Below are 13,491 nucleotides of genomic sequence, written 5' to 3' on the forward strand. Positions count from 1 at the left end.
TAACCTACTACATGTGTAGGGACTTAAGCTTAACCATGACATGACCAAGTTTGCAAATCTATTAATTTCTGTTTTCCTACAATGCAATGCCACTCCTCAAAATTATTTATAACTAGTAAATAGGCCAAAATAAGTCACCATAAAAATTTTACATACTAATACTTCTCGGGGGGGACATCATATCCTAACTGTGCGATCAGCTGACAAGATACAGAAAAGACTTAAACAGTAGCAGTGTGAGTTTCAAAACCACTATTGATATGGACTCTCCGCACAGATAGATACTACATCTTGTTTTTCTCTTTCTAGTCCTAGGTAATATTTAATAAGATAAACTGAAAAATACCTGTAATTCATCTCCACCCGCAGGTGGAAGCAGTAATATAAACATATCAACCATATCAGCCACAGCAAATTCTGACTGTCCCACACCTACAAAATTAAATCCAGAGTTGTTCATTGCAAACTTTCAGGACGTTAATGACACTAATTATGACAGTAATTATGTTTCACCATTAACAAATCCCAGTAACAAGGGCAACATGAATCACAACACTTTTTACAAAACTGTTTTTACAAAATGTACAGGACTAGAAAATTGATAGAATGGGCATTCACTTTTAGCCAATAACCACGTATGAAAGCATGTGCAAAATCAAGGATGAAAGTATGCATTAGTAACACAACTTATCTAAATAACACAAGACAATTCAAAGAAAACCTTAAGCACATACCTACAGTTTCCACAAGAACAACATTGTAGCCTCCTCCTTCACACAGCAGAATGGCTTCATTTGTGGTCCTTGTTACACCTCCCAGTGTCCCTCTGGTTGGAGATGGTCTGATGTATGCATTCATGTCTCTTGACAACTCAGTCATCCTCGTTTTATCACCCAACAGAGAACCTTAAACGTTTACCGTTAAATTATTTCGAAAGTGCAAAACAGCCAAACTCCCCCTCTCCCTCACCAATAAATGAGTGAGAAAACACATTCTCAGATGAATTCAGTCAAGCAAGACTATCCCAATAATAGTTGCTCAGGACTTGGCAAAGGACTAGGAAGCTTCCTATTTTTTCTGTCTACCAGGAGATGGAAAAGCCTGATAAACAGACCTTAGTGCTACCAAACACAAATAATTTTTTCTAGGTCAGAATGAATTCTGCAATTCCCAAATGGCTTTTTGAGGCCTATACACAGCAGGCCATACAATTAAATCTTTGTTGTTTCTGTCCAAAGGGACAAATGTTTGCCTTCTGATTCTACTAGATTTTTTGTTTTCTTTTTAGGAAATCTAACATGCATCCCTGCCTTCCACACAAAATTTAAATCCAATTCAGTGAGATCTACATGCATGATGCACATTCTGAAAGAGGAGAGATGCTCAATACTTTTAATTGATGGAGTCTTGCTGCTGTGCTACCACATTTTGCTATTCTATTGATATGCCTTGAATGTATGCATTCAAGAGTACAGTCTTTCTTAGCTTCAGGCCATAGCAATGCTAAAATTTCTTTTCTTTTTAAATAGTTAGACATTGCAACATCTTCTCTGACAGTGTAGAAGCTGGAAAACGAATTACATTCCCTAGTAGCTACTCATTAGAAAAAGATCAAAATGAAGGTTCCATTATTTATGTCAGAGATACCATTAATCAAATATAGTCAGCCTGTAATTTCCCTAAGATTTTTCATTGCAGAAAGGCAGACAACAGCCATACAACTTTGAAGAATTTCAGATTTAGAAAGCAAAAAAATCATGTTACAGCTCAGACAAATGGCCAGTGATACTGCATCAGAAGATCTTAGTCAAGAGAAATCCAAAAATTCCTGAAGGGAAAAAACAAAGAATGTTCTAACACTCAGCCTGATCTACATGCCTGGATTGCAGCATCCACTAAATAGTTCTTAAATCAGCATGTGCTTCCTGCCTAGTGACCAGCATAACTGCTGCTGAAATTTAAGCAGAAAAAAATGCCCTCCTACTTATTTATTCACAGGGAAATAAATACATAGATACAACTAGAGAGAGAAAAACGCAGTTATCTGAAATTTCAGGAAAAAAAGTTGTAAAGCAACATTCAAACACTAGAAGAGGAAACCTGAGAAAATTAGGACACTGATACATGTTTCCCAATTTCATATGACATGGAAAAACAATGAAAACTTAATCCAACACTTATTTTTAAACTTTTACTTTTACAGGACCCCAGATTTTCCTTGATTTGGCCCAAAGAGATAATCCTATAGTTGACAAGGTATTAGACACCTGACACAGAGTATAATTCACTCACCACCACTTGTACTAGAGGAAGGGTCTACAGCCAACACAGACACTTTGTATTTTCTTTCTGTAAGCATTTTCCCAAAGCATTCTATGAAAGTTGATTTCCCAGCACCAGGAGGACCAGATAATCCTAAATAATCATATCAGGAAGACAAAAAAAAAAAAAAAAAAAAGGTTAAGTAAATAAATAACGCATCACATGAACACAGACACCATCTAAGGTGATAACAATTTATACTTTAGCACAATACCACAATAAAGGCAAATGAAAGCTATGCCACAAGTGATACACCCAACTAAACAGTTGTTATTGATTTGAAATACACAACCTTGGTTCATCCAACACAGCAACGCTCACGTCAAGGCCCCTCATCCTACCTGTATCAACATAATATTAGGTTTACCCAGCCTAATTTCCTCAATTAAATTTATCTTTACTAACTTGTACTTCAGCACTTTTAAAACAGCATGTCCTAAATATGTGTTTTTCAGATTTACTATTTATAAAAGACACATTCTAAAAGCAAGAGCCCTTACCTTGAAGAGCTGTTATTTCAAAAACAATCGGGTGATTTATTTAGATGTGAAAGCATCCACACTAAGATCAGCTTGTTAGCCTCCACCAAATATTTCTCACTCCCATGCCCATGATCTTGTTCTTACTACCTTTGTACACACATGATGTACTTTAGCAGTCCACGTCTTCAAAAAGGAAAAATATTTCATTGTTAACAAGGTAAGCAAGTTCACGTCTCGTGAGCTGAAAAGCAGGCTCCTTTAAAATAAGGCCATAAAACAGGAAGGCACCCATTTTTCTTTTTATGGATTAATGAAGGGATTCAGGAAGCATTCAAGAAAACACTTTGTTTTCAAAAAGAACAGGTGTGCTTAACCATGTCCCTCCCGATCTAAGCATAGATAATCACTGTATCAATGTGCAAACTACCTAACACTTCAGCTTGTACTAGTTATTAAAAAAACCTCAAATAACTCCCCCCGCAGCCCTGCCAAGAAGCAACAATTATTTTTACAGCTTTTTAAGAAGCATTTTCCAGATCAAGCCACAATTCTGCTGGACAACAGAAGTGATCTAGACTGGTTACAAACCACAAGAAACCAATGATCCAAGACTACAGGCCATGATGTTTCAAGAGCAACAGTGACAATGAAAGGTGAGGACTGTAATTCCATCAAAGCAACTACCAGACAGACATAAAAGGACTAACCAACTCTAAAGGCAAGTGGTTTTCCTTGATTTAACTTTTCTTGGTCCCTGTGGTAGGATAATACCTTCTGAAGGAGCACCTGGGCTATTTTCTTCTTCCTGGTCTGAGTTGATTCTACAAGTGTAATGGCTTCTGCTAAACAGGCTCTATGACCTTGGATCAGTCCACTGTAAAGTCTGTCTATGAGTCTTTGTTCTCTGTCAGAAAGCTCCTCTATCTGCTGGTCAGGGGCTACTTGTTGACACAGCTCTCTCCTCAAACTGGCCGATGAACATATCCATTTTGTACGATAGTGATACACTGGTGTACAAGATTCAATGCACAAGAAATCTGCTCTGGAGGTGGATTGAAAGTTTGTGAGGTAAGTTCTTCTAGAAAAATAACAATGAGGGAATCTCAGCAGAAAAGAGGGGATCTTCATCTTGTCTGGATTTCAAAGTACCAAGAAGTATTAGCTCACTTCGGTTTGCAGACAATCTAAAGAGAAAGAAAAAGATATTTACTTCTTTCAAAGCACTTGTAAAGACTCTAAAGAATCCTGCAGGAAATTACCAGATTTTATTTTATCCATACCTACTGTTTTAAACAAAAAAGATGCTGTTCCCACTGGAAAAAAACAAAACAATACCAGAACATAAAGCTACAGATCTTCAATAGCAAAACACCTCTTTGTTATCATACTCTGCTCTGGTGAAATTAAACCTGAAACACCACCTCCAGCTCTGGAGTCTTCAGCACAGGAGGGATATGGACCTGTTGGAGTGGGTCTGGAGGGCCACAGAAATTATCAAAGGCCTGGAACATCTCCCCTGTGAAGACAGGCTGAGAGAAATGGGGTAGTTCAGTTTGGAGAAAAGGCAGCTCCACGGAGATCTTACCGTGGCCTTTCAATACTTAAAGAGGGCTTATAAGAAAGATGACAAAAACAGTTTAGCAGGGCCTGTACCAAAAGGACAAAGAGTAATGCTTTCAAACTAAAAAAAGGAGAGGTTTAGATTAGATATTAGGAAGAAATTATTTACACTGAGGGTGGTGAAACACTGGCACAGGTTGCCCTGAGAGGTTGTAGATACCCTATCCCTGGAAACATCCAAGGTCAGCGTGGATGGGGGTCTGAGCAACCTGATGTAGTTGAAGATGTTACTGCTTACTACAAGGGGGTTGGACTGGATTAACTTCATGGCACCTTCCAACCCAAACCACCCTATGATTACAAAAAAAACATATTAAGTAAGAAAATAAGTAAAAAGCACTTTTCACATGACAGCCTGTAAGAGCACAAAGTATCCTGAATATCCAGGAACAAACCAACCCTTATGCTTACTCAAACAGCTGTAAAGTCCACTTTTATAGCTGCAGTTTGGGGGGGTTAGTTATCCATGATAAACTTTTTAGCCCTTATTTCCAGGAGGGGAAAAACGCAAGCAGAGGAGTGCGGAGGAAGCAGTCACAGCACAAGAACATTAAGAAGCAGCTCAAGGAGTGGGGACTCGTGACACGAAGCCGCAGCACCGGGCGCATCCACCTTCTCAGCATGGCAAAGGCTCTCGGGGGGGTCTCCAAACCCTCGCAAAAGCCACCCTTGCACAGGAGAAGCTCCCCCCATCCACCACCATCACAGAACCATAGAATAGTTTGGGTTGGACAGGACCTTAAAGACCATCCAGTTCCATGGGTAGGGACGCCCAAGGCGCCATCCAACTTGTCCTTGAACACCTCCAGGGATGGGGCATCCACAGCTTCCCTGGGCAACCTGTGCCAGTGCCTCACCACTCTCAGCGCGAAGAATTTCTTCCTTATGTCTCATCTAAGCCTTTCCCCTTCCAATTTAAAGCCAGGCAACGTGGGGCCCGGGCACCCGCGGGGCTGCGAGGATGCGCAACTCCCCCCCCCCCCCCCCAACCCCCAACCCCATCATCCCCGGGGCGATGGTCACGGGGCGGGGGGGGGGACGGGGATCACACGGTTCCCCACCTCAGCCTCTCCCCGCCGGCCCCAGCACCACCCGCTGCGGCTCCTCCCCGCGGAAGTGGCGACATCGCCCTGGGACGGAACCCGGGCCCCGGGATGGGCAGGGATGCTGGGACAGGGCGGGCGAGGGCGGGATGCACGGGGTGGGAAACTGCATCAAGTCCCGTGGGACTCGCCAGCTTTGTCCTCGATGTATTGATGCCGAAAATGCGGGCAAATCAAATTTCTAAGGCTCGCTTTGGAGTTCTAGAAAGCGAGCATGCTTTGTCATGGCTTGGGCAACACGAGGGAGTGATCTCCATCCACCCTGTGCCACCAGACAACAGCTGGGACAGAATGGATTTCCCACTTCAATCCATAGGGATAAATTTTCCCAGAAATCTTATGCATATTCTATTACTTTCCAAAGTCTAATGTTATTATGACCTTCCCCAGAGTCAAGCCTCTGGCTGATGGGAGCTCTGGAGGCAGCTCAGCTGCCCTTGCCTCTGAGAGGGGGAACGGCTGCAAACAGAGGGGATGGCAGCAGAGACACCTGTTCAGCACAGATCACACTGCACACAAGGCGGGATCATCTCCAGAGAATGAGCACTGTCTGGAAAAAAACACTACTTGAAAGAAAAACATTCTGTCAGAGAGGTATTCTGTCAAACTTTCAGAAAAAAAAATACAATTGTATAGATTAAACTGAACTCTGCTTTACCTTAAATCAAACAATATTCCACTTTTTGTAATAGGAACCACTTCCTGTATTGGTTTAAAGATGTCCTTCTGTTAGGAACTCTGTTGGTCCCTCTATGCCTGAAGTTCTGGCACTCCTACTACTGGTTATGGTTACAGAACTATGAAATACGCACCACTTACAAGGAGAAATTCTTCTCTTAGAGATGAGATTACACCAGCTCTTTCTCTTGTGAGGCTGGGAAGGGTGTTTTAAGAAGGCTCTGCCACGCTCCCAAATCCATTTCTCCACTATGCCTGATTGTAAAATAAATGTCTCACTCAGGAATATAAATACAGTGGCAATTCCTATGCTGTCTACTCACGTATCCTGGTGGTCTCAGAAACCAACTAATGAACTCAGTGTAAAACCAAACTTTCTCTGGAGGAATGGTAAAGATTATTGAAATAAACCCAAGTGCACAACAGTGGCAACCTTACTTTGGGAACAGACTCAAGACTCAGTTCTGGTCCTTTCACAAGTACATAAACTTCCATGCTGATGTATTATAATAAGTTTATTTGCTCACTCCTTATAAGGAAGGAAGTTGCAAATCATTATTTCTTTCTGGGTCCAAAGTCTTAAAAATATCCAATGTGAATTCATGCACAACAATTTATTATTCACAGATTCAATTTCAGATACCAGGAAAGGAGAAGAAATGCTTAAACCCCCAAAGCATGATTTAATATTAAGTCATATTGCTTTTCAGTCTTCATTTTGCCCTGCTGATGAAACCTGATTTTAAAAATTTCCTCTCATGGAATGTTGGTATGGTGCGCTGTTGGTTTTGGCTTTTTAATTGTTATTATTTCTCTAGTCATCTTGCCATCTCTTTTCTGCACCTCTTGTTAAAGTACACATATTTCCATCAAAGAGGAATGCACACAATCTGCTGGCTGAGCCTTTGTTAGTGCCTTAGAATGATACCAGCACTTTTCTAGAATGCATTAGAGTTGTTCACAGTTCTATTGGCTGGGCAGTGCAACTGGTGGACTGTATAAAATAACAGAAGTTTTGTTCTTAACTGCCGATTGCAAGATTTAATCTCATTCCTATTTTTCCAGTTCACAAGATTATCATAGACATAGAACTGAACAATCCATTCATCAGAGCTGAGAAAACATGTAACTTTGTGTCCCTGTCAGCCTGATGAAACTGCAGCAGAGTCAAAAATTCCCATTTCAAAATAGCCTTGTAGAGTCTTTCTGTTTCACCAGATCTTTATTCATCAGAGCTAGCATGTATCACTATTATCACTTCCTTAAACAAGCTTTCTAAGTCTCTCTGCTTAAATCAAGGTAGCACGTCCCCATTATATTAGCATCTCCACTATTATTAACAGCAGCGATAACAAAAAAAGCCATTCTGCTATGGTTTCATCACAGATCATTGATCCTGCGTTTTATTCCACTTTGTGTGCTTTCATCTTGAATACTTTTGTCATTGACCTTGTTGCAAGAACTAGATGAATGGGTACACAAAATTGCATGTTTTGTCAATGCCGAAGAGGAGAGTTCAGTTCTCCGTCTATGATAATCTTGTGGACTGGAATAATTGGAATGAGATTAAATTGTGCATTCAGCAGTGAAGAACAAAACTTCTGCTGTTTTATACAGTTCACCAGTTGCATTGCTAACCTGATATGACCATGAACAAGCACATTTGTGTTTTAGAGTAGTCTTCATACAAGAATCGTTTTTGAGACCTTGTACACTGGTGAGGTATGGAAAACCAAATTGTTCAGGTTGCCTCTTTTTCTCCTCTTTCCCCTCAGCTCTGTTGTTTAACAAGTTTACTTTACTCCATTCAGAACCTATAGTTCCCCAAATGTCAGTTATGACAGGAAGACTTCCTATTGCATTGCCAATTTTATACATACCTTCCTTCAATATTCTGGAATAGCAATTACATAGGTTTCCTAGAACAGCACTCTCTTCTATCATCTCTGATTTTTTGTTACTCTAACCTCATCCAAAATAGGCAAAATATTTTCTTAGAAGCTGGACCTTTTCCTTTACTCAGTCATTATTAATTCACTTAACATTCTAGGTGAGGTGTTCTGGAGGGTATTTCAGTAGTTTTGCACATCAGCCTCTTTGCTTCTCTCTCTCTCTCTTTTTTTTTTCTTTTTGTTATTTTTCTTTTTTTTTTTTTTTAATTTTGGGGAGGAAGAGGGATTTTTTTGTGTTGTTTGGGGTGTTTTTATATCAAATTTAAGTAATCTTCCTTTCTGTGTTCTCTCTGCTTTTCCCAAGGTGTGTCAGAAGAATAAAAATGTGAATCCCATAATTACTACATCACAGTCTGCAAACTTGTCCAAGATTTAAGGAAATTATCTGTTTTAACTCCTTGCTGTAAATATACCCCAGATGTTGAAGAAAATGGTACTGAAGGTTACTCATGAAATGGCACTCTTCTTCTGAGCCAATACTAAATCAAACATCCTGTAAAGCGTTATAAAGTATTGTGCCGTAAAGTAAGGGTGTGGGGAGGCATAAATCTTCAACAAAATGTGCAAACTGATCCAAATCATTATAAAATAAAAGAAAAAGGGCCTTCTGTAGTTCCTCACAGAAAAAACAGTATTACCATTAGCATCTTTGCCAAATTCCACCATGCAAATTTACATTCCGTCTAACTGGCTTCCCCTTGCAGTTTTAGTTGGATTCCTTCGTTCTTCCTTTCTCTGGCAGCACTCTGATTTCCCTGCTCTGTTCACCTCCTCTTTAAGAAATCATGAAATAATCTTTGTGCTTCTTATTATTACAACAATATTTAATAGGTTCACAGACATAGCTATAAAGCAGTGTGCTGCAAAAGCAAACCTGAAACTAACTCTCTAAATGAAATTACAACAGGACAAATAATTGATGAAACTAAATAGCATCAGCTTGAAACTCACCAGCTTTTCCCTGAATGTATAAAGATGTACTTCTGTTAGGAACTCTATTGGTCCCTCCCTCTGCACGCTGAAAGTTCAGGCACGTCTACTACTGGTTATGGTTACAGAATTATGAAATACACACCACTTACAAGAAGTTCTTACCTCTTAGAGTTGAGATTATATCAGCTCTTTCTCCTCCTGTGAGGCTGGGAAGGGGGTCTAAGAAGGCTCTGCCATGCTCCCAAATCCATTTCTCCACTATGTCTTATTCCAAAATGAACTTCTCACTCAGGAACACAAATAGAATGGCAATTCCTATGCAGCGTAGCACCTGGTTGCCTTCACTCTCTCTCTCTCTTCTTCCACTATTTCTCCTTTCTCCATGTAACAGTCCAACCAATGCATGTTCTTGGCTAGTATGATTGCAACTAGTCAAGAAGGCTTTCTGCTATTACAAGCAGTCCAAGAAAAAAAAACAAGGTATTCCTTAAATTACATCAGAAACACTGACTGACATAACACAGACTGAACATAACACAGTTCAGCACCCAAACTCTATCAGGGTCCATCCTGCAAACAGTGCCTGCTTGTCTCCCAGCCCCCAGGAACCAGCATTGTTGTGCTTCCCCTTTTGTGGCTACGAACCAGACCCACTGCCTCACGACACAGAGGAGAAATGAGGAGTCCCTTCCATTGCAACCTACAACAGCTGACTGGAGCAACAAACAAGTGTCCATTTGTGGTGAGGGTTAAACCTTACCTGTATATTAGGTTTAGCCAAGTTATGGAATAACTACAGTTCCTGCCATGGTACAAACTGAAATTGTAGTGGCAACTGAATGACTACTTATCCTTTATTTTAGAGGACAACCCACAATCCATTTCAGTTCTCACACAAGCAGACAAGACTGAATCAATGTCCTCTTTGCAGCACAACACTAAGGAAGATAACTGCTGATTACAGCCTTATTTTCCTTAAAGAGCACTACTCTTTTAAGAAGAACAGTCTCAGCACTTCAAACAAAATATTCCTTCTGCCTCATCTTACAAGATAACTGGACACCTGAAATAAAAACAATAGGAAGCATATTCACAGCTGAAAGTTTGCCCATTTAAATGCAACATGAGCCCAGGCCTCAGATTTTGCATTCTTGACTCGGACAAGGAAACAGCACAAAAGAACCCAATCCCCGCAAAGGTTCATTAACAGCCATACAAACACGTCTGTGCTGCCACGTACAGGCATTCGTTCAACGGCCAGGCCAGAGCAGCAAGTCAGCTCCCTGGCTGGGGCTGGAGACAAAAGCCTTACCACGTCTTTCCAGGTTCAGCAACCTACAAAGAGGAGACGACTGCAACAGCTGAGCAGATTCACTGTACTTGTGCTGGTGAGGAGCTGTAAAGTTGTCAGAGCTCTCAGAGCTGCCAGAGAAAGTTGGAGAAAGAAAATTGCTCTTTTGAGCTTTGGCTGAGACCTACAAGAGAGTATCTGAAGAAAGAGAAGGAAAAAAAATCGTCTTAAACAACTACAGTTCATTTTTATGAACAACATAGCAGACATTTCTTCACCTTATAGCTGCAGTTTCAAAATTTTCTTGCTGAACTGACTGAACTATAATTCCACATTAGTGGGAAATTACATCAACCATTACAGGAAACTTTTCTGCTGATGATGCACAAGTTTTATAATTGTTCATGATGAACTGCCTGATATATAAAGGGGACAGATAAAAAGTATTTTCTTATAAAAGCAATTATCTTTTCTGTAAATGCTCATACTTCTTAGAAAATAAAAATTACTATATGGGAAAAAAAATACCCCAAACATTATTCACATAGACTACTGGTTGCAAAAGCAAGTTAAATAATGTTTTCCAAGACTGATTCACTGTTAAATTTATGAACCTGGAAGGGCAAGTCACTTGCCAGTAAAACACTACTTTTTTTTTTTTTCTTTCAGTTAGGGAAGAATTTAAAAGCTTGGCTAAAGAGTATGTTTTTCTCCATGGCCACCAATGACTCATGATATCAAAATAATTCTCATGTAGTTCATTATGGCACAGCTGAAAAGGAAATAATTAATTGCCTCCTCCTGGTTATCTTCAATGCAGCAATGAAACCATAGCAAGTATATTAGTAAACATAAGTATAATACAATCTGACACTTGACTTTGACAAGACACCCTCATTTCCAGCTACTTTTTGCTTAAGAAAAGATCTGATCAGCTGCAATTTCTAAGTTCTGTAGGAGATGACAAAGACAGGAGGCAAAGGGCTGACAATTTCAAGCGACTAAATGCAATCCTCCCCAGTGTGCTTTTATTAGATTCATATGATCTTATACAGCAAAAAGTGAATGCCTTAGTTCACAGGGTAAAGTAAGGGGCAAGGAACAAATGATGAATACATAACTCAGTTTACAACTTGAACATTAAGTGTGGAGACACAGTCTTTCATGCATTCAAGTGTTTTTCCCTGCATCTACAAGAACATTGGCACTCAGAGGTCGATCTCTCAACATCCCTATGTTGAGTGCTTCACAAGCAGGTGAAAACCACAATTGGTGGAAGTGAGATAGTGGGTAGGATTGTCCATAGCAACATAATGTTGCAGCAAAACATATCAAGACACATATTCAGTTCCAGGCTCACACTTACAGCCAAGATGAAGAGGATGCCCAAGCTCGTGATAAATCTGATAATTGAGATATAGGAAAACCAAAGTGTATCAAAGTCAGACCAAACCCGTGGTATGAACAGGGAAGCCTGTTCCCTGCAGTCCACTTAAGCATCTTAAACATGAGTCTATCATTTATGATGCAAGGAGTTCCTTTTTCTCTGGTATGTACATATGTGCGTGCATTTTCCTTGCTCACTCTCCAACATGCTCACAAAAGCAAAACTATGGCCTTCTTATGATGCAAAATTGTTTAGTGATTTAAATGTCCCACTTTTTCAGGCATCTCTGGCAGATGGGAGAGGCCAAGAGGAAAGATCCTGGCAAGATTCAGTTATATGATCAACCCATCCAGAAATGTAGTAATACAACACTGTAAGAGGCTGGGAAACTAACTTAGAAAGGCTTTGTTAAAAAGCACTTTGGAACATATTTTGACTGTTTCTTTGTACCACAAAATAAATGCCTTTATGCTATAACACCCTACATTTATGCTGATGTTACAAAATATTGTGCCATAGAATTAAAATGAAAGAAGACTCTTTAAATGAGACAAAGAGGCAAGCAAAAAAACACAAATTCCAAACAAAACCAATCATAACTGACGCAGATGCATGTGGGAAATTAGCATCCAGATTATGAAAAACAGTAAAATAGTTATTCTAGTACCAGCTAATGGGGCTCTAGAAGGCACACTGGGGATCTTTCTGTACAGAAGTTGGTATTTTTATCTAATTGCTTTCCAAATTAGGCTCATGTTTAGAAAAAAAATGCTGTGTTCCAACAGCAACTCCATCTCAATACATCCTTACATGATGTTGCAAGAAGCAAGGATGTTCCACGAGTAGGTTTTTTCCCTATCTCAGTCACAGTTAATGCTTAACTTGTTATCTGAAAACTAGTGTTTGTTATCAGCACATAGGAATAAAATTAAGAAATAATTTGTGTGACTCTTGCCTTCGGGATCACTTACTAGTTCTGGCCAGAAGGGGAAGCTAGCGCTATGTATTTCATTCATGCAGCCTGGATGTATTATAAACACAGAGGAATTCACTATTACTTCATCATCACAATCATAAATCTACCCTGTTTTGCCATGGCAGACTTTTAACACCCTGAGGAACTTAAACACATTGAACATTTATTCAGAGGGCATTCAGAATGTAAAATATAAAAGTCACACCTCTGCCAGCATGAATTCCATCTCCGTTTTGTTTTGGAGAGTTACTTGCAACAGACTAGCAGCAAGTGGCTGTAACCCTATTTAGGGTTTTTTTACAGTGAGTCTCTGACTTTCAAGCAGAATTTTGCTGTTGCCTCCCTCTCTAGGGTTGTTGCAGTAAGTCCAGGATCTCTACGTAACATAGGGCTTATGTAGGAATGTCATCTTATTTCCCACCTAAACCAGAAACAAAATACAAAGCATAAATTTTAACCACTAGTTCTGTTTCACTGTTCAGACACTTAATGCAGAGCATTAGTGTGGGGAACAAACCAAAAACTTCACATGGAAGGTATGAAGAGCTGCCTTGCTGCACAAAGTAGTGTTAAAGGTCTTTCTGTTTTATTGTTGAGAATGAAAAAGAGAAACCTGCAATATTATTCTTAGATGACTCACAGTCATCAGCATCTGTCATCCTTTTCAGACCACATTGTACTTTATTTGATGTTTTGCATTTTTAGTATAGAAAGACAGACTGAAGTTTTTTTTCTTTCTGATTAACT

General features: G+C 39.7%; 1 protein-coding gene across 4 annotated transcripts in view; it reads right to left on the reverse strand.

Annotated features, from left to right (window-relative positions):
* MMAA (metabolism of cobalamin associated A) overlaps window positions 1-9,519 on the reverse strand; it is a 32,650-nt gene extending 23,131 nt beyond the window's left edge. The window contains exons 1-5 of one of the 4 annotated variants that reach the window (XR_008449622.1): window positions 5,486-5,595; window positions 3,512-3,988; window positions 2,293-2,415; window positions 735-905; window positions 347-432 (exon numbers count right to left, since the gene is read on the reverse strand). Coding sequence is in view for 3 of the 4 variants with exons in the window: in XM_054065144.1 (XP_053921119.1) it covers window positions 347-432; window positions 735-905; window positions 2,293-2,415; window positions 3,512-3,932 (801 nt within the window). In the remaining variant the exon portion in view is untranslated. Of the gene's footprint in view, window positions 1-346; window positions 433-734; window positions 906-2,292; window positions 2,416-3,511; window positions 3,989-4,225; window positions 5,095-5,162; window positions 5,357-5,485; window positions 5,596-9,252 lie in introns of those variants that run through there. The other 3 variants (XM_054065144.1, XM_054065145.1, XM_054065146.1) reach the window with 3 other exon arrangements.
* Between the last annotated feature and the right edge of the window lie 3,972 nt (window positions 9,520-13,491).

Source organism: Cuculus canorus, chromosome 4, assembly GCF_017976375.1.
Source record: "Cuculus canorus isolate bCucCan1 chromosome 4, bCucCan1.pri, whole genome shotgun sequence".
In the NCBI taxonomy this organism is placed as follows: domain Eukaryota; kingdom Metazoa; phylum Chordata; class Aves; order Cuculiformes; family Cuculidae; genus Cuculus; species Cuculus canorus.